At 46.8% G+C, this 27,055-nt stretch overlaps 2 protein-coding genes across 10 annotated transcripts in view; one reads left to right on the top strand and one right to left on the bottom strand.

Moving 5' to 3' along the window:
• The window catches only part of HYDIN (HYDIN axonemal central pair apparatus protein), a 343,587-nt gene extending 323,943 nt beyond the window's left edge, over nt 1–19,644 (bottom strand). For all 3 annotated transcript variants that reach the window (XM_087940240.1, XM_087940242.1, XM_087940241.1), the window contains exon 1: nt 19,241–19,644. In XM_087940240.1, the coding sequence (XP_087796366.1) occupies nt 19,241–19,303 (63 nt within the window). In that variant the 5' untranslated portion in view covers nt 19,304–19,644. The remainder of the gene's footprint in view (nt 1–19,240) is intronic.
• NDRG4 (NDRG family member 4) overlaps nt 6,053–27,055 on the top strand; it is a 35,026-nt gene continuing 14,023 nt past the window's right edge. For 2 of the 7 annotated variants that reach the window (XM_087940260.1, XM_026714323.2), the window contains exons 1-4: nt 6,414–6,525; nt 13,939–14,030; nt 14,822–14,866; nt 26,516–26,621. In XM_087940260.1, the coding sequence (XP_087796386.1) occupies nt 6,489–6,525; nt 13,939–14,030; nt 14,822–14,866; nt 26,516–26,621 (280 nt within the window). In that variant the 5' untranslated portion in view covers nt 6,414–6,488. Of the gene's footprint in view, nt 6,220–6,413; nt 6,526–13,938; nt 14,031–14,821; nt 14,867–24,443; nt 24,824–25,157; nt 25,252–26,515; nt 26,622–27,055 lie in introns of those variants that run through there. The other 5 variants (XM_026714324.2, XM_026714325.2, XM_087940261.1 and 2 more) reach the window with 5 other exon arrangements.

Raw genomic sequence — 27,055 nt, 5'->3', positions numbered from 1 at the left:
GTCAAAAATGGATTGCGCTGGAGGAAGAAGGAGAAGGAAGATCCAAAAGTGAAAGTGTTGGCTGTGCCGGGAAAATAACAGCTTCTAAAACCCTGGAGTGGAATTGTTTATTGCCTGAAAGATACATTGTATCCCTAAGAAGAGAGGAGCGGCAGAGAAAGCTGCTAAGGGAAAACTTTTTTTTCTACTCGCTCTCCCACCCCACAGAAACATTAAGTGCAGAACTGGAAAATACTGGGCACCAAAGGTATTTTAACTTGAAAATTATCAGAGAAAGGACTTTGGACTTAACACCCTCAGAAATTGGAAAGCCCGCACTGGAGGTATGGATTTCTGAGCGTTTAAAGGGAAATTGCTGTTGTAAGTGGGGGGAGAGGAAAAAAAACTTTTTGGAGCAGAGCTTGAAAAAGGAGGAGACTGCCTAGAATTTTAAAGAAAGATACATTTTAATGGGAACCTTTTGATCAATCAGTAACCCCACAAAGAGAAATTGAAGAAGGTAAAAAAAAGGATTGAAAGAAACAGTTATTTGGACTTCTTAGTGACTTTGGAATTCTTTTGGAATTACTCTTGATTAAAAATACTTGGGTGGTTGATTTTGAAGAAATCTTTCTCTTCAGGACGGCATTGCTTTTGGATGAATTAAAAACTCAATACCAAAAATATAAGAAAGAAGAGCAAGATGGAAAAGATACTTTGGGCTCTCTTTTTCAATTTTTAGAAATGGCGGTACGCACTTATGAAAAATTGACTACGCAGCAGGATGACTGGAACAAAGAAGAAGAAGCCGCCATTTTGGATGAGCAGTGGGTTTACTTTGGGGAGGAAGAGGAAGAGGAAAAGAAAAAGGGGATTTTAAGGGTAGAGAAAACAATCCAAAAAGAGAAAAATGAGATGAAAGCTGGATATAAGGTTAGAAAACAACAGAAAGTGAGTAAGCAGAAGAAGAAAAGGGGGGAGGAGAGACAAGGGGGTAAAAAAGGCAAGGAGAAAAACAAACAAGTGAGAAAGGGGGGGGTGAAAAACCTTAATGCTGGGAAGCAAGATTCTAAGAAACAAAATCTATTTAGAGACAATGGATAAATTTAATTGAAAAAGGGATTCTGGAAGGTACATAAAAGTGTGTTTTTCAATGTGTATTCAGAGTAGAATGTGTAGTAGTATGTATGATTTGCTCTTTTATGGTATTTCTGGTGGGTTATAGGCTTACATTTCGTAATTGTAGCATATTGGCTTTTCTTATAAAGTTTTTTGTGTAATTTTAGAATGTACTAACCAGAATCTCAATATAATTTAAGTGTTATATTAAGTATTGTGAAGTTAGGGAAAAGAGTTAAAGGTGTTACTCCAATTAGTGTACAGGAGAAGTATATTTAAAGAAAAAAGATGAATGGATAACTGTAAAAGAACAGACAAAAAATGTCAAGTACTATGAATTGTATTGAGATAAGATAAACAAAATATAATTAAGAAAGATAAAAGAGGGAAGAAGTGACTTCCGGCTTGTGGTTCTTCAGTGCAGGCAGGATTCCGTGGCTCTGCACGGTTTCTGCCTGTGTTCACTGCCTGAGTGCCTCGAGCCATTTGGCTTCGGGGCTAAGCCACCTTTGTAGAAGGTGGTGAAGACTGGGGGGTTCTGGCAGGGACGAGAGACATTGCATCTCTCTTCCCTAGCCGGCTAAATCTCCCTCTCCGACGGCAACTGAACGGCGATCTTTTATGGCCGCCATTTAGAAGAGCCCAGCCAGGGAAAGAAATGTGCTGGAGGGGTTTGTGAAGAAATGAAACTGATTTTGCTGACCGGGACAAAGGAACAGTGAAAGTATCCTGGTATTTAACACCTACTAAAGACACATTGTTCCCAGACTGAGTAAGCAGCGAATGGATATCAAAGGGAAAACTTTTTTTTCTTTTCACTCTCCTTCCAAACGGAACAGCTTTGAGAGAAATCGGAAACCTGCATTGAAGGTATGCTAAATGCTAAAGACTGTGCTAATGCCAAAGGCATATGGATTTCTAAATATTTAAAGAAAATTTTTTCTTCTGCTGTGAGTGGGAAGGGAGAGGAAAAAAATTGAAATTGAAAATAAGGAGCAGACTGCCTAGAATTTTAAAGAGCCATTTGAACATTAATAAGACTTCAAAAGACATATTATAATTGGAATTTTGTGATTTAATAGCAACCCCAGAAAAAGAAATGGAAGAAGGGAAAAAGTGCTAAATGAAATAGTTTATCTGGATTGTTTGGTGACTTTGCATCTTTTGGGAAACTTTTTTTCTTTGTTTAAAAACACTCGGGTGGTTGTTTTGGGAAAAATTTTTCCTCTTCATAATGGCACCACTTTTGGATGAATTTAAAACTGAATATCTAAAATATAAAAAGGAAGAACAAGACTGGAAAGATACCTTGGACATTCTTTTTCAATCTCTAGAAATGGCGGTGCATTCCTATGGAGAATTGATTGCGCAGCAGGATAATTGGGACAAAGAAGGAACCATTTTTGATGAACATGTGACCCGATTGGGGGAGAAGAAGGAGGAAGAGGAAAAGGAAAAAGGGATTTTAAAACTTAAAAAAACAACCAAAAAGATAAAAATGAGTTGAAGGGTGGATATAAGATTAGGAAACAACAGGAAGGGGGAAAGCACAAGAAGAAAAGGGAGGTGGAAAGACAAAGGGGTGAACAGGGTAAGGAAAAAAAGAAGCAAGGGAGAAAGGAAGGGTGAGAAGTCTCAATGATGGGAAGCAAGATTTGAAGAAACAAAATTTATTTATAGACAATGGGTAAATTTAATTGAAAAAGGGATTCTGTAAGGTACATAAGATTGTGTTATTATAGGCATTTATAGAATAAAATGTTTAAGATATAAATATATAAATATTAATAGGTACGATTAAAATTTTTCTTTTTCTCTTTATATAATATATTGTGTGACTTTAGGATGTGCTAAACAGAATCCCAATACAAGTTATGTGTGATATTAAGTATTATCAGGTTAGGGAAAGAGTTAAAGGCGTCATACTCTAATTAGTGTACAGGAGAGGTTTTGTTTAAAGAGAAAAAATGAATGGATAGTTGAGAACAGACAAAGAATGTTAAGTATTATGACTTGAACTGAGATGAGTAGAATAAAATTAAGAGAGTTAAAAAAAGGAAGAAGCTATATAGAAAATGGAAAACGGTAATAAGATATGGAATGATATATAAAAGGAACATGATTTTTGAAGAGGTGTCTGTATGATGAGTTTTAACCGGGATCAAGCAACTTTCAGAAAAGATGTTTATGTTTTTATGTTTTATGTCTTGTTTGTTTGTTTTTTATTGGAAGAGAATAATGAAAATGTATAAGACAGATGAATATAAAAAATGTATACAATCTAAAGTTAAAGAGATATAATTTGAATAAATAGAAGGAAAAGAAGTAATAAAGAGAAGTTTGGGATAAGATATGAAGATAAGGTAAATATATATATCAAATTGTGCTTGTTTGGAAATGTGATAACTTGGAATAATTCTGTCTTTAAATAAGTTGTTGTATTGGCTTTTTAAGAAAAAAAAATTCCTATGTCATTATATTTTATGTTTTGTTTGTCTGTGTATTGTTTTGGAAAATCAATAAAATTTGTTCAAAAAAAAAAAGAGGGGAGAAGTTATACAGAAAATTGAAAATGGTAATAAGATATGGATTGACATATAAAGTAAATATTGTTTTTGAATTTGTGTCTGTGCGAAGAGTTTTAACCCGGGATTAAGCAGCTTTCAGAAATGAGGTTTTTTATGTTCTATGTTATGTATGTTTTGTCTATTGTTTTTTTTAAAAGGCAAAAATTTTGATTAGTAAGAAATATAATCTGGACAACAGAATGAAAAGGAGAAATTGGGATAGGATATGAAGATGAGCAGATAATGTAAATGCACATATTACATTTGGCACGTTTTATTGGTTCTTCCAGAAAGATTCTTTATGTTAATATGACTTGACTGTTTGTATGTTTTGTAAAGCTAACAAAATTTGTTTTTTTAAAAAAAAACAAAAACAAAAATAAGTCAGAGGAAAATAGAAGTGTGATGATTGAATAGCAGATAAACTAGAAAAGAAACATTATTGAATAAGAGTAAAGAGAAATAATGTGAAATCTGTTAAAGGAAATTTATGTGTCTACATTGAAATGAGATAAATTAGAAAAATGCAATATAAAATAATGTGTTACTTGCTTTGTAAAGATCTATGATGGAAAGTGGTTTTATGTTTTTAGTGTTTAATGATGTTTTGTCTTGTTTGTTTCTTGTTAAAATCAATAAAATTTGTTTAAAAAAAAAATGGCCACCACAAAGAAGAACTCGACCAGAACCATGTAACTGTAATTGTGACTACGAAATGAATGCACAAAACTGATGAACCAACTGACACACTGCTTGTATATATGTATGGAAGAGAGCTGATGTTTTTATGTTCTGTTTGCTTTGTTTGTTTTTATTGTTTTTTTTTTAAAAGAAGAACTCGACCGGAAAAGAATGTGCAGGAGGAAGATAAGAAGAAAAAGTTTTGGTTGACTGGGTCAAACAGCAAAAGCAACAAATAAGGTACCCTGGAATTGAAACTATTAAAAAAAACCAATAACATTGTTCCCTAAGAAGATTTTTAAGCTGCAAAGGATAGAGAAAAGGGAAAAGATTTGGGCTTTTTTCTCCTTTTCCTATACTGACAGCTAAGAGACTTAAGCAAGAAATTGGAAAAAAATCCACTTTGACATTCATAGGCATTTAATGCTGAAAATAAAAAGTCAAAGGGATAATAAAGATTTCTGGATAATCAAAAGCTTTTGAAAACAGGAAAGGAGAGAAAAAGAATAAAAGGGCAGGATCTGGAAGGGAGGAGACTGCCTGGAATTAAAAAGAACTTACAACAAAATCTCAACAAGACTTCCAAAAGATACATTTTAACTGAAATATCACAACAAAAACCCCAGGAAGAGAAAGTGGAAAAAGAAAAGAAGAAATAACTTGGGACTATTTGGATTACTTGATGATCTCTGGATTTTGGGTTATTGTATTTGAATGACTAAAATCAATCAGTGGTTGTTTAAAAGTGTTTAAAATGGCTCCACTTTTAGAAGAACTGGAAGTGGAACTTAAAAAGTACAAAGATGCACAAGAAGGGAGAGGTTCTTTTGGCTTTGTATTTCAGTTTTTAGAAATGGAGATTTGGAATTATGAGAAACAACAAGAAATGCCTGCAGAACAAGAAGATTGAGACAAAGAAGAAGCCATCTTTAATGAACAAGTAATTCTATGTGGGGAAGAAAAAGGAAAGGGGGGAAAGAGAATGGAAAGTTTCAGATTGGGAAAAACAACCCCCCCCAAAAAAAGCCCGGCTTGCTCTGAGTCCTCCTTGAGGTGCTGTCAACAGAATTAGCCGATTTTAATAAAGCATTTTGCTGAGTACCAATAGAAGGAGAAGTTTGGTAGCTCAGGGTTGAAAGGGAGGCTCCTTGTGGCTCTCTGAGCTTGGTGGGTTTTCTGCAAACGTTTCACTACCCAACTAGGTAACATCCTCCGTGCTACAACGTCGTCAGCGCTTGCCTAGCTTGGGCGATGAAGCGTCTGCAAGAAAAGCACCAGGCTCGGAGAGCGCCATGGAGCCTCCTTTCGCTAAGTGCCCGACGACACCCAACTCTTCCGCGAGTACCGGGGACTCCTTGCCCGTCCGCGATGTCCGGCCAAAGGCGTTCCGGGCTCCGGAACGGCGCAGGGAGAGGCGTAGGACGCATCTTCGGGCCCGCGGTCCACCGAACCTCTGTCGCCTGGCGTCTCGCCCTCCCGTCGGCCCCGCTTCCCGGGGAACGTCGAGAGGGGCGCCGGGCCAGCCTTCCTTCGCCGGCAGAGACCCCGGCGCGGCCCCGGGGCCTCTCCACGGCCTCGGGGGGCTGGGGGGGAACGCGAGGCCGAGGAGGGCTGGGCGCGGACTGACTGCCCCCCCCCCGTTGGGGCGCCCGCGTCACTCCGCCGCCGCCGCCGCCGCGCAGCCTCCCCCGGCGCCTCCCCGCCTCAGCCGCGCGACCTCCAGCCCCGCGCAGCGCCGAGCCCGAGGGAGCCTGTCAGGGAAGCTCCTCCCCGCAGCGGCCGGGAGAGCCGCACAGCCGGAGCCGGAGACGCTCCCGGGCCTGACCGCGCAGCAAGCAGCCCAGCGCCGCTCCGCCAGCCTCGGCCGCAGCCCGTAAGTGGCTCCGCGCTCGCTCACTCGCGCGCTCGCTGCCCCCCGCCGCCCCGCCGCTCGGGAAGGGCCTCCGGGACTCGGGCTCGCCGCTCGGCCGCCCCGCAGGACGCGCAAGGCGGGCGGGCGGGCGGCGGCGGCGGCGAAGCTTGGAGCCCCTCCCGAGCCCGCCCGCTTCCCTTCTGGAGCCATGCCCGCCGCCCGCGCCCTGCCCCTCCCCGCCGCTCGCGCGCCTGTTGGCCGGCTTCGCAGAGCCTCCGCCGCCCGCCGCCATGAAGGGCTGGGGACAGAAGCTGGAGCTGCTGACAGGTAAGGGCTTCGCGGGCGGCTCGGCTCAGGGCGCGGCGGCGGCGGCTGCCCGGCCGGCTCCACTTGGACCGGGGAGGGCTCCGGTGCGGGTCGACCCTCCGTGCCGCGGTGCGGCGGTGGGAGCTGCGCCCCGTCACCTCTGGCGAAACCCGGCCGGGCCGGCGGCGAGGCAGGCTCGGCTTTTGGCTCGGCTTGCCCGCCCGCCCTCTCCGCTCGGGAGGCTTTGGTGGCGGGGCCGACGCGGCCTTGTGATCCCGGTCGGAGCGCGGCTCTTGCAGCGCAGGAGCCGCTCCAGCCGCCCCCGTTGCCCCGCCGCAGGCCGGCCGTTGCCAAGGGCAGCGAGCGCCGGGGCGGCAACTGCGGATGGTATAAAGGCGCAGCGCCCGGCGCCTCAAGCTGGGCTTGGCGGCCGCCGCAGACGCGGGAAGGCGATCTGGCGGCGGGCAGGGCTGATCCCCGAGGCGACGCCTCCCGTTTCAGAAGCGGGATGGGGGGAGGGCGGGGAGGCGCCGCTGGGGAACTGCTCCTTTGGCGCATCGGAGGCTTGGCTGGGCAGGCGGTCCGGGGGGGAGCCGCTGTGCGGGACGGAGGGCAGGTACAGGCCGTCGGAACAATTGCTGCCTCCGCGTTCCTCGCCGGGAAGTCTTAGCGGCTGCTTAATGCTAGGATGGAAACGACCCAGCGCCGCAGGATCTGCGTGGAGCCGCTGGCAGGCGGTGGTGAACCGCACCTTGGACATGTCTCCTTTATTTGTTTGCTCCTCCGCGTAAACCCTCCGCTTCCTCGCCTTCGGTGACTCTTGGGAGGGAGAAAGGGGTGCAAACGGAGAAGCGGAAACCCGGTTTTCTCAAGCGGTGGGTGGCTGGAACCTCGCTTGGTGCAAAGACAGGAGCTTCGAGGCTGCAGCAGCCGCGTCGCTGGCCTGGAGAGCTTTCCTCTCCTCCAGAGGGATTCCTCTGTACCAGATAGTCTCTCTTTGGGGGGAGCAAAGGAGGAAAGAGAAGCGGGGCGGCAGATCCGCCCTTCAACTGCACAGGGTTAATGCTGATGGACTAGCTTTGGGAGAGAAGAGGAAGCCTGCCTTCCCCAGAACGATGGTCTCCTGTCCCTGGTGTCAGTGGGTGGTCGCCTCCAGTCAGGCTTTGTCTTGAATAAAGGGACAGGACAGGAGCAGGACTGGGCAGGGATGCAGAGGCTGAACTTGGCTGGGGGCAAAGGGGAGGGTCTGAACTGGGAAGCTGTGCAGAGACCAGCAATGGGGGCTCCTGTCCTGAAGGCCACTTGTGGGTCAGATAGTCTTCTGATTCTAGGCACTTTATAACATATGAGAGAAAATGAATAAAGCTGTAGGGCCCACCCCTTAAGCCAGTGAATAATAAACACCATGACTGAAAGCTGGAAAGTAACCCTCAAGGAACCCTTTCCAAGCCATCAGTTGGGGGAGGGATGTCAAGGGTGTGTAGGTATGTGTGAAGACACAACTAATCTCAGGTGCCAACTTTTCCAGAGGCAGGAGGCTCTCATCCAAAAAGTCCCAGCCCTCCAGGGCATCTCTCCCTCAAAGCATTTCTCATGCTATGAAAATGAAAGTTGAAGGAGAATTAAAGAACAGAAAGTTGCAAATCACCTTCCATAGATTGAAGCTGCATTCTCCAAAGCACCTGAAGGCAGGACAAGAAGCAACGGATGGAAACTAATCAAGAAGAGAAGCAACCCAAAACTAAGGAGGACTTTCATGACAATTAGAACAATTAACTAGTGGATCAGCTTGCCTTCAGAAGTTGTGGGTGCTTCATCACTAGAGACTTTTAAGAAGAGGACAGTCATTTGTCTGAAATAGGATGGATTCTTGTTTAAGCAGGAGGTTGAAATAGAAGAACCTTCCAACTTTGTTATTCTGTTGCAGGAAGCCTCATTTCTCAGTCCCTTTGTGGATGAAATTTCATCCCAAGATTACTCATTTTACAGAATGGCAGAGGAGCAGTTGCAAAGCAACACAGTTTGATGGGTTAGCCGTCACCAGTATGAAGTAACGTGTGGTTAAATGAAAAATGATGCAGATTAAATGAAAGAGATGCCAGCCGCATCCTGTGGCTTTTGGAGACCTGCCTCCCTCTGAAGCTGAGAAATGGCAACTCTCTTGGCCTGCCCAGCAATGCGCTCCAGGAACCGGATCTGGCCTTTGGCTTCAGCCCTCTCCTGCCCAGGGGAGGTGTGGGCTGTGCTCTGCCTTTTGTCTCAGCCTCAGGCTTTAAGCACTTTCTGACAGAGAGAGCTCTCTCCAGTCAAGGTTTTGCTTATTGTTTCACTCTCTCAAAACAAACTGAGAGCAGCAGTTTGGAAATTTCTCACTATTCCCCTAAAATTAATTTTGCTGATTACTGAGAATAATGTAATCACACGGTCTTTTTGAGCTCATGTTAACTTCTTGATCAGGTGTATTCAGTGGCAGGTTTGCAGCCCATGAATTTTGAATAAAGCCTGACTGGCCCAGTCAGAGTCGTTTGTTGTTGCCAGTGGTTGCCCTTTCAGCAACTGGAGACAGGAGATGGGAGCTATTTTGGGAGATGCTCCTTTGTTCCTCAGATGTGGCTGGGATCATGTTATGGGGAAGCTTTGCTACATGACCCCTGTTTCAATGCCCACCACATCGCTGTACATCACTAGTATATCACCAGGGTACTCCGGTCATCTGGGAGGGTCTGCCTGACCCCAGTTTTGCTTCTGCTTATCATGTCACATTCCCTGGATCTCCGCAAAGTTCTCTGTGGCCCACACGGCCTTCCTCCCTTGAAGGATAGGAAATGACTTTGGTCAGCATGACGGCTTGTCCACATTTTGAGACAGAAGCCAATGTGTATGGCAGATTCTTGCGGGCCTCTGAGGTGCAGGCTTTATGTTCCGAGGCTCCTGTACTCCTAGTGAAATGCTATCCCCACTCCAGGGTGTTCTGACCCAAATCTTGTTCCGAGGAAACAAACCTGAAACAGAGGTAACAGCAAAACCTTTTAATGATTCTTTACGAATTCTGTTCCTTGATGGTTAAAAGGCTGTTTCAAACCAATTGTCTCTGATAAGTACGAGCCTTGCCAAGGTTGTGCAAGGCTGCCAAGAACACTAGATAAAGTTACTAAGAAATATTTCAAACCCAAAGAGTCTCCAAACACCAACCAAGATACTCCGAACATCCACAAGGCTTGAATACAAAAACTTTTTTGCTTCCTGCAAAGAACTCCGGTCTCTCAGCTGGCTTTCATCTCTTAAGGGAGGGGCCATTACCTTCCAGCCTTACTCCCGAGTTGCCTGTGCTGCTGTAGCTGCTCTTTCGTTTGAGCAGCCCTGCACACATGTGCACTGGGCACGGGCTCCTTGGGGACCTCTTCATCAGTGCTGCCAGCCTCCACAATCTCCGAAGGCAGCGGTCCACTCCCTGATGGTCCTGGCCCCATCCCTCCATCACACGCCGGCCCCTCATCTGAGTTCTCGCTCTCCAAGACCTCAGCCATCCGCATCTGCTGCCAGTGAACCACAACACAGGGTGCTGTGGACCTGCTGAGTGTGGTCGTGACCGGAGTGGACTAGTGCTGGCTGAAAGGCTCAGGACAGCAGGATGTGGGAGGCGTGACCCATAGGGGTTCTGGAGAACCCCAACTCTACTTCCTTTTGCGCTGTTTTCATTTGAATGACTCAGGACTGTGGGTTGGAGAAATTCCCCAACCACTATGGGGCTCAGATGGATATAAAGCAAGCAAAGCCAAATAAATAAATAAAATATATTTTAACAATAGTAATGTCCTGATTGGTTCTGCATTTGGGATATGGGGGAGAAAGGTCCATGTGAAGGTTTGCTCTTTTATCTGGGCCTTCATGGCATAAGGGATGCTGGGGGGATGGGTATTCAAGTTGCAAAATGCAAAATCATCAAGAACAGGAAAAATGGAGACATGTATTTTTATTTTTCCAATAATAAAGCAACCTTATGGCTGCTTTTCAGAAAAGCTAAAAATATACGGCAGTCAAGCTGATCTAAATGCCTATAGCTTGCAATGCAGAACATAATGAACACCCCCTCACTTGGCTGATAAAACTGTAGTTTACATCACAGACAAAAGACTTTTTATTAACTAACCAGAAATTGGCTGTAAAGCTTCTCTGCTAGTTTTTGTTGCTTAAGGAAGCAGCTCTCCAACCATAAGACCCCTGTGTTAGAAGGGACAGCAACCTTATTTGTCCAAGCTGCCTAGAGAGCTATTCAGTTTGCAGTGACAAGGTGCTGCAATAAATCTTGGCTCTCCAGAAACTCACTTGTGCATTTAGTAACTAACCACAATAGATAAGTTACTTCACTTTACAGACAAGATGTTAGCTAGACAGCCCAGGGCTGAAGCCCTTTTTTGTTTGCCCTTCCTTTTCAATGGGCTTTGGCTTCTCTTTTTCTGGCCTTGGGAGTTAGCACATTTTGACATAGACGTAGAGTTCTCTTGCCTGAGTGCTGCTGGTTCTCAGCTGACTAGCCTTAACGGTTGTGCAACCTCTTGCCAAAGTCAGAGATGACCTGAAGTATTATCAGTTTGTTCCCTGAGTTGTGATTCCCTCAGGAGAGCTTTGACTGGGATGCCAATTTCTGCCCTTTCTGGACCAGGAGGCCTCGTAATTCAACCCCTGGCATTTGCCCTGGGAATGCTTTTGGCATCTGACTGGTTCAAAAAGCAGCCGCCCTTGCGATCCAGGCCACATGAACCAGCCATCTAACACTGTTCCTGGTTGCTGCTTGGCTGCCAGATACAATTCAAGGTAGACACCATTGTCTCATGGATCACCTCAGAGGCTGCCTGCTGAAGGTCTGGATGATGGGCGTTCTGCCACAACTCCCCTGCAGAAGGACCCTCACCCCTGGCTCTTCCACTGAGCTTTTAGGGATGAGGTTGATGTGGTGGAGGAGAGGATAGAGATGGCTGGAGAGCACCAATTTGGTGTCTTGTTAAAAGCATGCTAGAAACAGAAGGCTGCCTTAGATACAAAGCCAGCTGGGTACCAGTCATTCTCAGCCCCAAGAAGGAGGCAATGGCCCTGGCAAATCACTTCAAAAGCCTCACCAGAAAATATGCAGGCACTTGTCCAAGTGTTCACCAGGAGTCAACACTGACTCAACACTACACACCCAAAGGATGGTCAGAAGGTGTCAGACCAGAGGTGGTCTTCAGCAGGTTCTGACCAGTTCTGGAGAACCAGTAGCAGAAATTTTGAGCAGTTTGGAAAACCGGCAAATACCATCTCTGACTGAAGATGTTACAGTCTCCTTCCCTTGCCACGCCCACTAAGCCACACCCACAAAACCGGTAGTAAAAAAAAATGGAATCCTACCACTGTGTCAGATTGACTGTGAATTGGACGTGGCTTATAGTTGGGGGTTCTCTTTCTTTTTAAACTTTCCTGTAGTGATGAATTGGAGTATAGTTAGCCTCTTAGAGTCTCTGGATTTGTTTTTCATATGACTGAAATGTTTATACAGTTCAAATCCTATCCTCTTCACTGACACCAAATTTGCTTCAACTATGAATGTGCAAGCCCGTTGGCAGTGCAGCAGAGACCACCATCTTGTCTAGTTACTTTGTGTTGCCCCCCAAAGCTCTTTTGGTGGCCTCTCTGTGAGTGCAATCCATTACTGGAGAGAGCAAACATGCCCAGGGGTTTTGGGTGCCTCGTAGAAACAGCCTTCAATTAAAAGAGAATTAAATGTTATGATCCAAACTTCATGTTTCTGTTGAGGCAACCCTTTCCCTCTTGCCCTGTACTCCTCATGGATATTCAGGCCTGCAATCTGCAATGTGTGTCTATCCATCTCATGTATGAATTTCTGCTTTTTTTTCTATAAGCAGAAATTCATTTTTATTCATTTTTCTTTGGTTCTTCCTGCCTCATTAGACTTGTTGAAAAGGGGATTAACATCCCTACCACATATAATGAATTATGTTAGAGTTTGCAGCAGTCCAACCAACGCACAAGTAAATAATTCATCAGGATTCATTTATAGAAGACACTTGTTTATATACAATAATATAAAACTTGATGCATGTATACAATACCCATGCAGCTCTTGCAATGTGGTAGCAAGTAGAAGAACAAGAAACAGAAGCAACCAGAACCACCAGAACTACAGAAGCTCTATATTTATACAGACCGGCCACCCCCAGCCTTGCCCAGGCTCCGAGCCATCTGACATGGCTCACAACAGGTGCTGTTTCCTAGCCACCAAGCAGTTCCCATTGGCTAATTCATTGTTATGTCTATCCCTGCTCATAATTTCTTATATACTGATTTATAAAGTCATTTATAGCAATGTCACATAAGATCCCCTTTTCATTTCCCCCCAGCTTGGCATAAGGATCGATGAGGGCTTTCAGCAGAGTCCCTCCAACAAGAAGCTCCATGCGGCCCTTTTTGGCTTGCTGATTTCAGGCAGCCTTGTCCGAAGCTGTGCTGAAGTCCATGAGTGCCACACTATTCCTGTACTCTCTTAAGCTCACAGGTGGAGAGCAGCACTGAGAAGGACATGGCAAAGCCGATGTTGGAGAAACTCCATGCTGGCTGAGAAATTCTGGTCGTTGAAGTCCACAAGTCTTAAAGTTGCTAAGGCTGGAGACCCTTGCAAGCATTTCCCAAAGCATTCCCAACCTCACAAATCAATCATTTTTGATTCCTCTGGCAATCCGTTCCAATATATCAAGAAACAATCTTGGTTTATTCTAATCATCGTGATTTATCCATGATTGGAGATTTATAGTTGCTAAGACCACCCAGACTCATAATGGCCTTGTTTCTCTGAGTCCCAGGTGGGAGAGGCAATTCTGGCAGCCCACCAGGCCCAAGCAGCCCTCAACTGCTGGCAGCCAATCCCAATTTCCACAGGTCCAAAGCAGCGAAGGGGCTGTGCGGTCTTCCAAGCCCTCTTGTGTGTTTCCCAGTGATTTCCCCCCAGGGAGATGGCAGACGCCTGCAGGCAGAGCCTCTGTTCTCTTTCGCTGTTTGTCGTTTGGCCAGGGACTCGCATCTTTTTGTGGGGGCCGAGTGCAGAAAGGTCGGGGGAGAGGAGCCAACATCAGGGGGCTTTTCAGGGCTTTCTGCCCCATCCCCATGGCCCATGCAACCCCAGTTAAGCCAAAGTGCATATGGGCCGCCATTGGGAGAAGGACTTCAAAAGAGCAAACTGCAGCCCTCCCTGCTCACATCTAGCCAGATTTGTAGGGGGCTTTAAATCTCCCCCCACCCCCCCCAGGTTGCTTATATTACCAGACACATAGTGCTTTGCATTCTTGACCTGGAGGGCCTGCCATCGTAGCAGGACAGATTTTTCCCTGGCTTTCCAGGGTTGGGGAAAACCACTGACTAATGTAGATTTGTTTCATTGCCCAGGACTGTTGCTCCAGGAAGTGACCATGGCTAGCCTACATGAGCAGAGATTTACAGAGGAGAAGCCTCTGCTCCGTGGACAGGATGCTGAGATGGTGAGTCCTTTGCTTCTCTCCTGGAGTTCCAATTGTGCTGAGCTGGAGGCAGGTCCCTTGGCTTGATTAGAATCTGCCTGGAGCCGGTGATGAGAGCATGGAACGACAAGCCAGGATGCAGGCCTGGCTGCATCCCAAAGGACCTTTGCCATCGCTTTGGATCCTGGCAAGAGCCCCTTGTCTGTTCCAGCAGCATCCAGACCACATCTCCCTCCCTGGGAGGTGTGCAAATCATGACACCTATGGAAGAAGGGGACAATTGCAATGCTGCTTCCAACATTTTGACCCTCCTCCCCATCCCCCCACCCCCCATGCAGTTAGTTTCCTGGCAGGAGGGTGGTGGGAGCGAAGAAAGAGGGAAACAGGCCCTGAGGACAAGAGAAAGAAAATAAGGAATGGAAAGAAACATCCCAAGAAGGGACAGAAAGAGCAGCTGACCTCACAGGCCACAGGCTAGCCTGGGCTCCCAAATCCTGCTTGGCCCTCAAAGCCCCAGGAAAGACCCTTTTCCCCTGGGATTGCTCCCTCAACTTTCCAGTCCAGCATATAATCCTGGCCTTCCCAGGTCGTCAGAAATCCACATACTAACATGGTTGAATTCTGCTTCTCTTTTCCTCAGGATCAGCCAAAATTCTATTTGACACTTATGTTTGTAATTTGGGTGGGCCCCATGATGGCAGGTTAGCAGATGAGGCTCTTTGCAGGACACCTGCTTTCCCACCCATAGGTGGGATCTATAAGAATCCGAAGTGCTGCAAGAGCAGGGTTTGATTTTATCTCTTTCCTTCCAGGAGAATTCAGACACTTTCCTGCCTGCAGTGGACACTGACTGGAAGGTAAGGTTGCAGGGGCCCATTTTGTCTGTCTTACCCAGGAAAGGGGAAGTTGCTGCTTTGGCAGGACCAACATTTCAGAAGTGGCAGAAATCCAACAAAAAAGAATCACTGGGGGTGGGGTGGGCGTGTCCCATTCTGGGTGAGATCATTTTTGTATCCGAGAAGGTCAGAGTGCTGCCTAACTCCTGGCAGGTGCATCTCAGGCCACAAACTATTGGCTAGAAATGTACTTTTCATTCAGTGACTGAGGGCCTAAATACCATAGAAATTGCAGCTTGCATAGAGTGGTGTGAGAAAACCTGGAGTAAGACTGAGCCACTGGCTAAATGTGCCCAAGCTGTCTTTACCGTCAACAGGGATGGCTGCATATAGCACGGCTAGTAGCTGGTTGATATTTTGTTTGATATTTAAAATGCATAATGCCAAAACCTAACTGACCAAATCTACAATGGCATTGGAGATCTATGGGCCCAGCTGGTGCTGCCAGTGGCCTTTGCAAAGCTGCAGTAGGTAAAAGGCAAATGGCATGAATGGTATGAAGAGAAAGGGCAAAGCAGCCGCTGCTATTTTTTCTGTGAAATAGAAGGCTTATTCATGCATCACCCTTGCGTGCTTCCTCCCCATCCTTGAGATGGGAAGAAATGGGGTCAATGCAGAAGCCTCACCGGCTGCCTTTGCAAGGCAAGGGGTGTACGAAACCCTTACAGAAATGGTGTGGGTGGCTCAGGCCATGGCTGGTTTTCCTATTGCTCAGAGGAAAGTAGGAACTGGTGAAACCCAAGAAGGAGCTGAAAGAAGAATTTAACAGGTTTTCAGATTAATGGAAGGGACCTTGTAGGACATCTAGCCCAACCCTCCCAAGCAGGAGACCCTACCCCATTTCTGACAGGTGGGAGTCCAGTGTCTTCTTGAAAGCCTCCGGTGAAGCTCCACACAATTTCTGAAGGCAACTTCTGTTCCACTGGTTGACTGTTCTCAGTGTCAGAAAATTTATCCTTATTTCAAGGTTAAATCTTTCCTCATTCAATTTCCATCCATTGTCCTTGCCCAGCCTTTGGGTGCTTTGGAGAATAGCTTGACCCCCTCCTCTCTGTGGCAGCCCCTCAAATATTGGAGCACTGCTATCATGTCTCCCCTGGTCCTTCTCTTCCCTAGACTAGCCATGCCTAGTTCCTGCAACTGTTCTTCGTATGTTTTAGCCTCCAGTCCCCTCATCATCCTGGTTGCTCTTGCCTGCATTTTTTCTAGAGTCTTAACGTCTTTTTTGTAGCCTGGTGACCAAAACTGGATGCAGTACCCTAAGTGTGGCCTTAATAAGGCTTTATAGGGTGGTATTGGTACCTCCCTTGATGTTGATTGAATCCCTCTGTTAATACAGCTTAACATTTTCAAGGCAGGATTGAAGACAACCATAAATAAAGAGATGTACAGGAACAGGAAAGTGGAGGTGGAATAAAAAGAAGTGGGGCTTCCTTCCCCTCCTTCCTTTCCTGCTTTTATGTTCTGCTTTTATCAAGCAGCCATGTTGTTTTCTTTGGCAAAGGGGATAGCAGCAGAAGGATGAAGTAGCCCATCTTGGTGAAATGAGGACAGTGGTGATTTCTTGGGAGTGGGAAAGTCAGTGAAGAAAGGGATCTGACAACATTGGTAGAGGTTGCAGGAGTCCAGCCAGTCTTGTTTGGAACAGTCTTAGCCTGCTCAAGTATATCAACATTGATGGATGTTACCAAGAGTCACGTGTGGCTCAGGAGCCTTGCGTGTCAGTTGCAAGTTTTCCTTGCATAGTTTTCCTTTAGATGTGTACAAGTGACTATGAAGATATGAGAGTCCATTCTATACGTTAAACAGAAAGAGCCCAGAGTGATCCAGACTTGGGCCCAGTGCTCTTCATCATCATCTTCATAAATGATCTAGATGAGGGGATCGAAGGGAAACTCATCAAATTTACAGGTGACATCAAAATGGGGGATAATTGAGACCACTTCAGAAGAGAGACTCAAAATTCCGAAGGAACATCATAGACTTGCACATTGAGCCATATCCAGCAAGGTACAGTTCAGGAGTTGCACGTAGGTAGGAAAAACCAAATACACAGATATAAAATGCACAGACTAAGCAGAAAGTTGGGACATACACTGTAGAAAAAGGAGCAGAGAAAGTGACTGCATAACATCTGAGAAAAGTAAAAATGAGTGTAGTCAAGCAGGTATCTGGAATTTTTTTAAGGTGGTGGGGAAGTTCTTAGCCTTGGGAAATGTCCATTTAGTTGCACTGAGGAAAGGGAGAGGGTTGATCAGAAGACAGGAGAAAGTCTTGAAGAAAGTGAGAAAGGAGAGTGGAAATTGGAAGAAATAGGAAAGTGAGAGAACAGAGACATCTCATGGTGAAGATTGCAAGATCCAATCTGGGTTGGTCACTGGGACCAGAATTTTAGTCTTCTGAGCTTTTGGACTGGAGCCCATCTTTAGGGAACTTTTTTCTAGCAGACACACTTCCCTGTGGATGGGCTCCAGCATAAGTCCAAAAGTTTGGAAGACTAAATCTCTAGTCCTGGTAACTGACCCAGATTTAGATCCTGCAACTCCTGGCTGATGAAGGGGATGTCAATGGAGATTATGGAAGATGGAAAAGGAACAGAAGATGGATTGAGGGAAAGGCTTACATGGCACAGCCCAGAAAACTGACTGGGGACCTCATGTTTTCCCTGCTTCGAAGCTGTAGGGAAGTCCCTGTAATTTTGGAAGTGAGAGAAGCTGCTGAGTGAAGAGATTTGCCTGAGGGAGGGATGGTGGGGTTCCACCTCCAATTTTGAAGGGCAGGATGAAGGAAAGGATGGAAGCCCGGGACTGACAGGAATGAGGACTTTGCTTTTAATTGCTTTTGACAATTAGGCAACCTTGTTTTTATATATATATATATATATATATATATATATTTCTTAAGTTTTCGTGGGTACTTACATATATGGCATTCGGCTTTGTTCGGGTATTTTCCCACGTCATAGTAGTTGTGCCTTTAAAGTTGTGTCTGTCTGTCTGTCTGTCTGTCTGTCTGTCTAGGTGTGTTCGGATCTTTTCCCATGTAAGATTAAGAGTATCTTGGCGACGTTTCGGCGAGGTCCCACTCGCCATCCTCAGGCTGGTGCTTTCGGCTTCGTGCCAGTGCGAGCAGTGTGATCGGAGCTGCCGTCTCTCTATAAATACTGCTGCCTCTTGATTGGTTGATGGAGTTGATGTTGGTATAATGGGCTGTGTGGTGGCCTTGTGAGTTTTGTTGTGGAGATATCCTGGATCTTGTGCTGTAATTTCCTGGGTCATTTGTTTTGTAGTGATCTTTTTTCCCTTTGCCTCTCATGTTTTAACGGCTTGGGTAATGGGTTGTGTGATGGGCTTGCAAGTTCTTCTGTTGTGGTATTCTGGGTCCTGCGTTGTAATCTCCTGGGTCGTTTATGTTTTGATCTCTTTTCCATGAGCCTCCTGTGTAGTAACGGCTTGGGTAATGAGTTGTGTGATGACCTTGTGAGATGTATTGCTGTGGTATCCTTGGTCTTGTGCTGTGATATCCTGGGTCATTTGCGGTGTTGCAACTTCTTGAGTTCTTGTGGTGTAATTTCCTGAGTTTTCTGATGTGATATCCTGAATGGGTGGCTGTGATGTAGCATTCTGGGTTTTAGCAAGAGAATAATCAGGGAAGCCATCGAGATAGAGAAACACCCCCATAACATGAATAGACAGGACGATACCTCCCGCCTACCAGACATCTGGAAGCTGGCCCTCACCAACAAACAAGTCCCAACCACGAAAACCAACACCAGACCCAAAACAATACAGGACACTACCGCCAATCCCCCGCATCAGACCCAGGCCCAAGCCCATCCTATAAATGAAGGACAACCACCATCCAGAAAACAGACCATGGCTTCTGCACCAGCTGTCGCACCCCCCAACCCCAAAACCAAACAAGCTGACACACGCCAAGAACACAGACCCAGACCCCAAACTCGAAGCCAGACTAAAACCCAGAATGCTACATCACAGCCACCCGCTCAGGATATCACATCAGAAAACTCAGGCTAATCTTACATGGGAAAAGACCCGAACACACCTAGACCTACATACCTGTACCTGTGAAAATCTACGAAAACAAATATATATACATTCTAGCAGTAGGCTAGCCCCAAATTTAAAACTGAAACAGCTGTGAAAGTCTGACTCACAGACGAACACAATACAGAAGCCTGATGATAGCAGATGAGATTCTGCCGAAACGTTGCTACAACTTTAAAAGCACAACTATAACGACATGGGAAAATACCCAAACAAAGCTGAATATCATACATGTAAGTACCCACGAAAACTTAAAGGTCCCACTCACCATCTTCAGGCTGGTGCTTTCGGCTTCGTGTTTGTGTGAGCAAAGCGTGATCGGAGCTGCCATCTCCCTATATATACTGGTGGGGAGGTTGGCTGTGTTGTCATTTCTTGATTGGTTGATGGAGTTGATGTTTGCAGATTGGCTGGCTTTTTCTTAAGAACATGTGTGGCTGAGGTATTGGCTGTGTGTCTGTCAGCCTCCTGTGTTGTAACGACCTGGGTAATTTGCTGTGTGATGACTTTCTGACTTTTTGACATCCTGGGTCTTTGTGCTGTAATCTCCTGGGTTGTTGGCTGTGTTGTAACATCCTGAGGTTTTGTGGTGTAACCTCCTGAGTTCTGTGATGTGATATCCTGAGCGGGTGGTTGTGATGTGATGTTCCAGGTTTTGGTTTGGCTCTGAGTTTGAGGCTTGGCTATGTGTTCATGGTGTGTATCAGTTTGCTTGATTTGGGGGTTGGGATGTGTGGCAGCTGGTGATGCAGCCGGGGTCTGGTTCCTGGACGGTGGTTGCCTTTCGTCTATGGGGTGGGTTTGGGATTGAGTCTGGTGAGGGAGATTGGTGGTGGCATCATGTGTTGTTTTGGGTCCGGTGTTGGTTTTCGTGGCTGGGACTCATTTGTTGATAAGCCACGTTATATATAAAACAGTACACAAATAATAATAATTAAAACACTAACAATTATAAAAATGCAGCTGAAAAGATAAAGGGTGAAGGGAATGACAATTATAATGGGGCCACTCAATAGTTTGCCATTTCCCTAGATTCCCCAGGACTGATGGCACCACTAGGATTTGAGGGACCTTTGGAAGGACAGGAATGAAGGTGCCAACCTTACAATGAATGAGTTTATAAAATGAGTTTATATCTCCCGGACCTGGTGAATTTTATCCAGATTCTGAAAAAACCTGATGGTCTGGCTAAATCATTATGGCTTGTTTTTGAAAATTCCTAGACAACTAGTGAAGTGCCCAATTACTGGAAGGTAGGATGAAGGAAACTAAACTGCAGTTGTTTTCACACAAATTACCAGGTACTAAATGAACCCATTTTCTGGATTTGAAATACACTGAATCAGAAGCTGATAACAATTATTGAGAGCAAATGTCCCTTTCTCCAAAAAGAGAGGAAGATATAGCAAATCCTAACCCTGCACTGATTTCTGAGAAGATTCTGCAGCAGATCATAAAGTCTTTCATTCTGAATAACAAAAATAACCAGATCTGCATGGATTTGACAAAAATAAATCTTACCAGACCAACTTCATTGCATTTTATCAAGCTAATTAAATGTGGCATAGATGGCAATATATTAAACCGAGTTATAGATGACTCAGAAATGTAGTCAAAGACCTCATTAAAATTGGGGAGAGGAATTTCAGTAGAAGGCTATAACAATGAGTCCTGGGACCTGCATCTCTTCAAGATTTGTATTAATGGCTTGGATGAAGAGGTGGAAGGAATATTTGCCAATTTTTCAGGTGATACTGAATTATTGGGAGAACTACTGCTGCCAGAAATAAAATTCAGCAGCATCTTGGTGTGACTTGGTCTGGCCAACACAATTTTAGACTGCAGGGGAAGTCACAATTCCAATTTGTTGTCAATTGGATCTCAGGATGATGCATTTCCAATGCAAGAAAAATGTCACACGTGTCCAAGAACAGAGTCTTCTCAGTCCAAAGTGCTGGGCACCAAATGATGGGTTTTTAGTGGTTACTACATTGCAGTTGTTCTCTCTCTTCTTAAACTGGGGACCAATCATATGAAAAACACAGTCCCTCGGTCGTAGGCTGATGTCAATGCTTTGGACCCCCTTCCAGACTGACTTCCTTCTCCCATGGCTGTTTCTTTAAAGTTCTGTTTGGGACCTGCAGTGGAAGCTGCTGCAAGAGCAACTCTTCAAAGCCTGGCTTTTTGGTGAAGCAACATTTATCTTGCCTTGAGAATTGGGGGCCTTGGGTCTTCTTTGGCCTCTCAGGGCAGGAATTGAAGCTGCATCAGAAGCATCCCTAAGTGCCTCTGAGGTGCGTAAGGTGGGGCAGCAGGTGGAAACCCTTCTTCACAGGAACTAGGCCTCAGTTTACATTCTTGTTTCCCTAATGCTCGGCAGCCCCTGCTCTGGCCTACAAGTCTTATTTGCAAAGCCCTCACTAAGGGAAGAACCTGCTCTTGTGAAAGGAAACTCCTTGGGGTTTACCCAAAATGTTGAAGCATAACCCAATTTAAAAATTACATGACACACAGCATCTTTAGGTTGGCTTAACATACAAAACTACAGGTGTTCACACAACTCAAATTACTTGGTAGTAAATGAACCGGTTTTCTGGATTTGCAGATACACTGAATAAGAAACTAATAAAAAAAGGCCGAGTGTTCTAACCAACCCAAAACTAAACAAAATTAAACCTAACCATACTGTTTTTGTGTGCGTGCTTGGCTTTTCACTCATCAGATTAAGCATGTTGTATGAATACAGTTCTTCATTTAAATACACTCTTTCTCTTTCCAGTAAGAGGGAAGAGAACAAAGAATATTTTCAGTCGCACACCCAACTCCACAGACTCAGCCTACTTCAACCTAGAAACTTATGCTAAGAGGAAAGGATTTCTTCTCTGGATTTCAAGATAAACTTATTTGCATGCTACAGTAACTTGGTACTAAATGAACTTATTTGCATGCTACTTATTTTGCATTATGCCCTGTAAGGCAGAAAATCAGTTTCTGGTGAATTCCAGTGTTTTAAGCTGTAATTTCCATCAACCAAGGAAGGGTGACCAGTAATTAGGAATGGAGGTGCTTATAGTCCAAAATAGCTGGGCCAAGTTGCTGCAACAGCCTGGAAGGCTGGAATGAAGCTAGCCAGCGAGGGGAGAATTGATGATGGTGCATGGTGAGAGCGAAGCCCCTTGGTGGCCATAGGCGAGTGTGGTACGGCCGGCCAGTGGGACAGGGCCAGCTTCAGCACCAAGGATAGTGGAACGCTGAGCTTTTCTTTGTCACCCTCCCCTCAGCTTGGCTCTGCCGAGTGGGTGTAGGTGTGAAATTGGCTTCTTCAAACAGAATATGCCACATTAGCTGGTTTTTAAAAAATTATTTTAAAATTAGGCTATCAGCTTCCCACAATGGTGACAAGTTGAAAATGTAACCATGGAGTCCTAGAAGTCCCCTGCAAATTGCTTAGATGGCTACATTTTTGTTTTTCCTTTGGCAATAATTGAACATTAGCATCTGGGCCTCACTTGGCAAGGCTCTGTAATGGGCTGACAAAATCTGACCTCCTAATGGGAGGCAGGACAGAGCCTTGGCTGGTCAAGCTTGTTCAACTCACAAGCAGGTGATAAGCATAAAAGCACATGTCACAAATAATTCATATTCTTATTTCATGGACAGGCTGCCCCATAATTTGAAGCCAGAGAATAGACAATAGGAGGTTCCTGGAGATCATGCGGCCCCTGGCTAACTAGCCCCTTTTCCAGCCCCTCCACACAGAAGAATCAGGTTCACCCTCTTCCTTTATGGAGCGGTCCCACCAGATGGTCTGCTGCCTTGTCACTTCAGATTTTTGGCTTTCCGCTCTGGAATGATTGAGTGAAAGACAGCTGTACTATAGCTGTACTGTCTCCTGGTCCCCTCTTCTTGACACTTGACTGTTCCAGCTGTTCCTTTTAGTTCTTTTCTTCCAGGCCTTTTGTCATTGGCTTCTTGGACTCTTTCGATTCTGGTGCCTAGAACTGGGTGCAGCATCCCTAAGGTGGTCTGAATGAACTCTGAATAAAGTGGAAAGGTGATTTCTCTTGACTTCAATATGACTGCTCTTAATGCAGTTTAGGACAGCGTTTGATATTTTGGGGGAGGTCCTGGGAAGTATTCCTTTTGCTGGCTTAGATTTGGGTTCTAGTCCACTAAGGCACCCAGATCATTTTCACAACCACTGTACAATCTATTATACAGTGGTTGCACAATCTATTGTACAGTCCTATTACTTCCCTGTGGCTTTTACTAACCAAATGTAGATATTTACATTTGTTCCTGCTGAAATTAATCCTGCCCATTGCTCCAACTTATCAAGGTGATCCTATCCTCTCTGACTTTGCAATTTCTGTGTCACCTGGAAATGTGATAATCATGCTTCCTAACCCCTCATCGGATTAATTGGTGGAACAGCACCAGGACCTAGAACAGAAGCCAGGAACTCAGCACTTTGCTCCATCTTGATGCAGAGCTTACTCAAGGGATAGGATGGATTAATGGTTAGCATCATGGGGTCAGAAAACCAAATGCCTAAATTTTACAAATGGCTACTTTCACAGAAGACACAAGCCAGCCCACTGGATTTTAGCTTAAGACTCATATAAGCCTAGCAGTTAATTTCAACGTGCTGTGAACTCAGAATTTTGAGTTAATTGAATAAACCATATCTGACCGTGAATCAATGAGTCGTACAAACACACCCAACAGTGATTGTTCAAATAGTGTGATATAATAATAGATATGAATGATGGCATGGTTCAATAAGATTTTCAAGAATTATCTTTAGACTCTCTACATGTCTAGCACATGCTTCTCAGAGTCACTTTCTTGTCAGATAGACAGCTATATGGAGTGGGGGAGAGAAGAGCAGGGAGACCGTCCACAAAGATAATCCGTAGAAAAATGTAGTTGGATCTTATCTCCTTAACCAAGCACCATGTCATTTTGTTGGATTAGATTATTTTTGGGGGTGTGTGTGTGTGTGTTTGTGTTTGTGTGTGTGTGTGTGTGTGTGTGTGTGTGTGTGTGTGTGTAACTGATTTGACCTGGCAGACTGAGGCTTGAGCAGGAGCCAGGCCCTTGGAGGGGTGCAGTATTCTTCCAAGAGTGGAGGAAACTCAGAGGCAGAGGTCATTGAAATTTAGGCAGCGAACAAACGTCTGTGAACGCCCGATGTCACCAGGGCTGCCTGCAGAGGCAGGGAAGGGCAAGAGGCTCTTGTTGGGCCCTCATTCTGCCCGCACCCTCCCTTCGGGGCCCCCGGATCTGCTTCTCCGCAGGATTCCCCCTCCCCTCGTCGCTGTCTCCAACTCCGGCTTCAAGTCGCGTCGGGGGTCTTGAGGCCGCTTCGCCGGGCACGGGGAGGGCCAGAAGGCCGACGCCAGAGCGCTGGCCCGCGGGTGGAGATGGGGCGTGGGGGGGAGGCGCTTCCTCTTTCCCTCCTTGGGGGCCGCGGAGCGAGCCTTTGTTCTTAAGGGCGGCCTACAAGGCTTCTTGGGCGCTGCCCCAGCCAGGGCTCCCCGCCGCCGCTGCCGCCGCTCTAGTGCGCCCCTTCCGCGAGCGTGCCGGGCGCTCGGCCAGCGGACGCCCGGCGGGCGGGGGACGAGCAGGGGGAGGGAGGGGCGCGGCTGGCCCTTAAATGCATCCGGCGAGGCCAGCCCACTGCAGAGCTGCGCGGCGCGGGTGCAGAGAGCGGGTCCGGGAGCGGAGAGCCGGAGAGGGACGCGGCGCCGCTTCATCCCCGGAGCCCCCGAGATGCCAGAGTGCTGGGACGGGGTAGGTGCCCAGAAGCGGCCGGGGGCTGAGGCAGGAAACAGCGCGAGACGCGGAGGCAAGCCCGGCCTCGGGCCTCGCCCTCCTCGGCCACGACATCCCCGGCCGGGCAGGGCGCTGGGCTGCGCCGGGTAGCGACCTTGTCCTGATCCTCCTCCGCCCTCCCCGCTCTCAGTTCTCGCCCAGCCCGCGGAGGAGCAGTTGCCCGACGGGCGCCGTGCCCGCTCCAAGCGGGGCTTCCTGCGCAGCGCGGTTCCCCGGTTGCCGCGGGAGGGTCGGAGCTTTGTTGGTGACCGCCGGGATTGTTGGGGGGGCTTCCCGGGGGGCCGCGTCATCCGCCCGCGGTGGAGACGAGGCTGGCCTGCTGGGGCGATGCAGCGGTTGCGGGCGGGGGCTTCGCTGTGGAGCTGGGCGACACCTTGTCGGTGTCCTTGAAGTTCTCACTGAGGCAGAAAACGGTGCGTCAGCCGCGGGGACTGGGAGCAGGTGAGGCTGAACCAGTCTGAGATCGACGGCGGAGCGGAGGCTGCAAATGCAAAAGGGAAGATTTTGAACCTGTGCCTTGCTGGTCGGCAGCTGCAGGCAGAGGCCGAATATCCACCGTCACAGGGCCCAGGCCCTTGGGATGCTGCCAACCGCCAGTCCTCTAGTGCTTTGGGCTCATGATTTGACCGCTGGTACCTTCTCGCCCCGCCCACTCCATCCCTGCTGCTGGTCAGCCTTGGTGAAGAGATTTGGTCCCCTCTGCAGGAAAGGTGCTGCTTTTTCTGCAGCTGCCTGATCCCCCTGGCAGGCTTTGGCTGCTCCAGGTGGGAGATGAGACCCCTCCCTCATCCAACAGCTGTACTGCATTAGGGTGCTGGTGGGCTGGATGGAGCAGGGGGTGCTGGAAGAGGGCCAAAGGCCTCCTCTGCCTTTACCAGCAGGCAAACTCAGCCCTGGGAATCTTTAACATCCTTCACAATCTGGGGTTGCTCTTGCTGGAACTGCTGACAGTGAAGTTATATTTGTGTTTATAATAGCTACCTACCTGCTGCATTTGCAGAAGGCCGCTTGTCTTTTCCTGTGGCTGAGCAGGTGGCAAACACCTGGCATATCTGGTTTGTTCATGGTCCAGTGTATGTTGTGATGTGCACCTCTGTGTACTCCACAACCAAGGGAATCAGGTTGTGTGAATGCACTTATGGAGAAGCAGGTTCTGCAGAGCCATAATTCCTCATCCAAGAAAGGGAGGGAATATAAATGCTGGGCTCTTTGCTGGAGCAAAGCCTGAGGGACTTTGACTGGGGGAATGTTGGCCAGTTTAACAGGAAGGAGGGGATTTTTGGGGAAGCCAAGAGGCAGAGAAGCTCAGTGTCTTTGGCATGCAGAAAAAAGGTAAAGGGTGCAGGGAACCCCAGCAGTTTACAGGTAGATCTAATAGGCAGGCAAGACTTCTGTGCAAGCACCAGTAAGAAGTTCCTCTGAAGGAACTCCTGGTGTCCTCCTTGGTTCCTTGAGCCTGACATTGTGGAAAACCCTGCAGAGGAGACGACAGTGTGCAAGGAGGCTGGGTTGGGGGGCTCCTGGGCAGAGTCGAACTATGGCGGCCGGAGGGAAGAATGCAGCCATCGCAGTGGGTTGGGGCTGCCATGGCTCCCCATGTGCCCCCCTCCTTGGGAGACCTGACCTAGAAAAGGGAGCAGCAACAGCAGCCTGGCTCCCTTCAGCCAGGCTGACCTCGCATCACCATCTCTCCTCTCTCCTCCAGGAGCATGACATCGAGACACCGTATGGACTGCTGCATGTTGTCCTTCGGGGATCCGCCAGAGGGAACCGCCCAGCTCTCCTGACTTACCATGATGTGGGGCTCAATCGTAAGTGGGTCACTTTTAATTCTGGTTGGGGAGGGAGGGCCAGAGCCCCCTTTCCCCTAAAGCTGGCTCTGTTGTGCCTGACTTGCAAACTGTCTGTTTGTGCTTGGCTACCAAAAGGACGAGGGATCAACATGGTCAATGACAAGGCGGCCATTTTGTTGACATTTGCTGATGTGCCAAGTTTTTCAATGCCATGGAAAAGGCTTCATTCTATGGCATAGTGTGCAGACCCAATAGTTTTGGTTAATTTTGATTCACAGCATCATGTGAATCCAGAAACTGTATTAAGTACTTTTGCTGTGTGAACATAGCAAAGAACAAAACAAAACCCCTTTCCTTTTTGGCCTCCTCCTGTTCTACAGAGGAGGAGAGAAATGCTGCAGATGCTGAAAGGGAGTTCTTTTCCCTAATCTTAGTTCAGGAGATAGCTAAAA

This window comes from Pseudonaja textilis, chromosome 11 (assembly GCF_049901715.1).
Source record: "Pseudonaja textilis isolate UNSWEBS1 chromosome 11, rPseTex1.2, whole genome shotgun sequence".
NCBI classification, from domain to species: domain Eukaryota; kingdom Metazoa; phylum Chordata; class Lepidosauria; order Squamata; family Elapidae; genus Pseudonaja; species Pseudonaja textilis.
The sequence above is the reverse complement of the archived record's forward strand: the minus strand, read 5'-3'. Positions and strand labels throughout refer to the sequence as shown.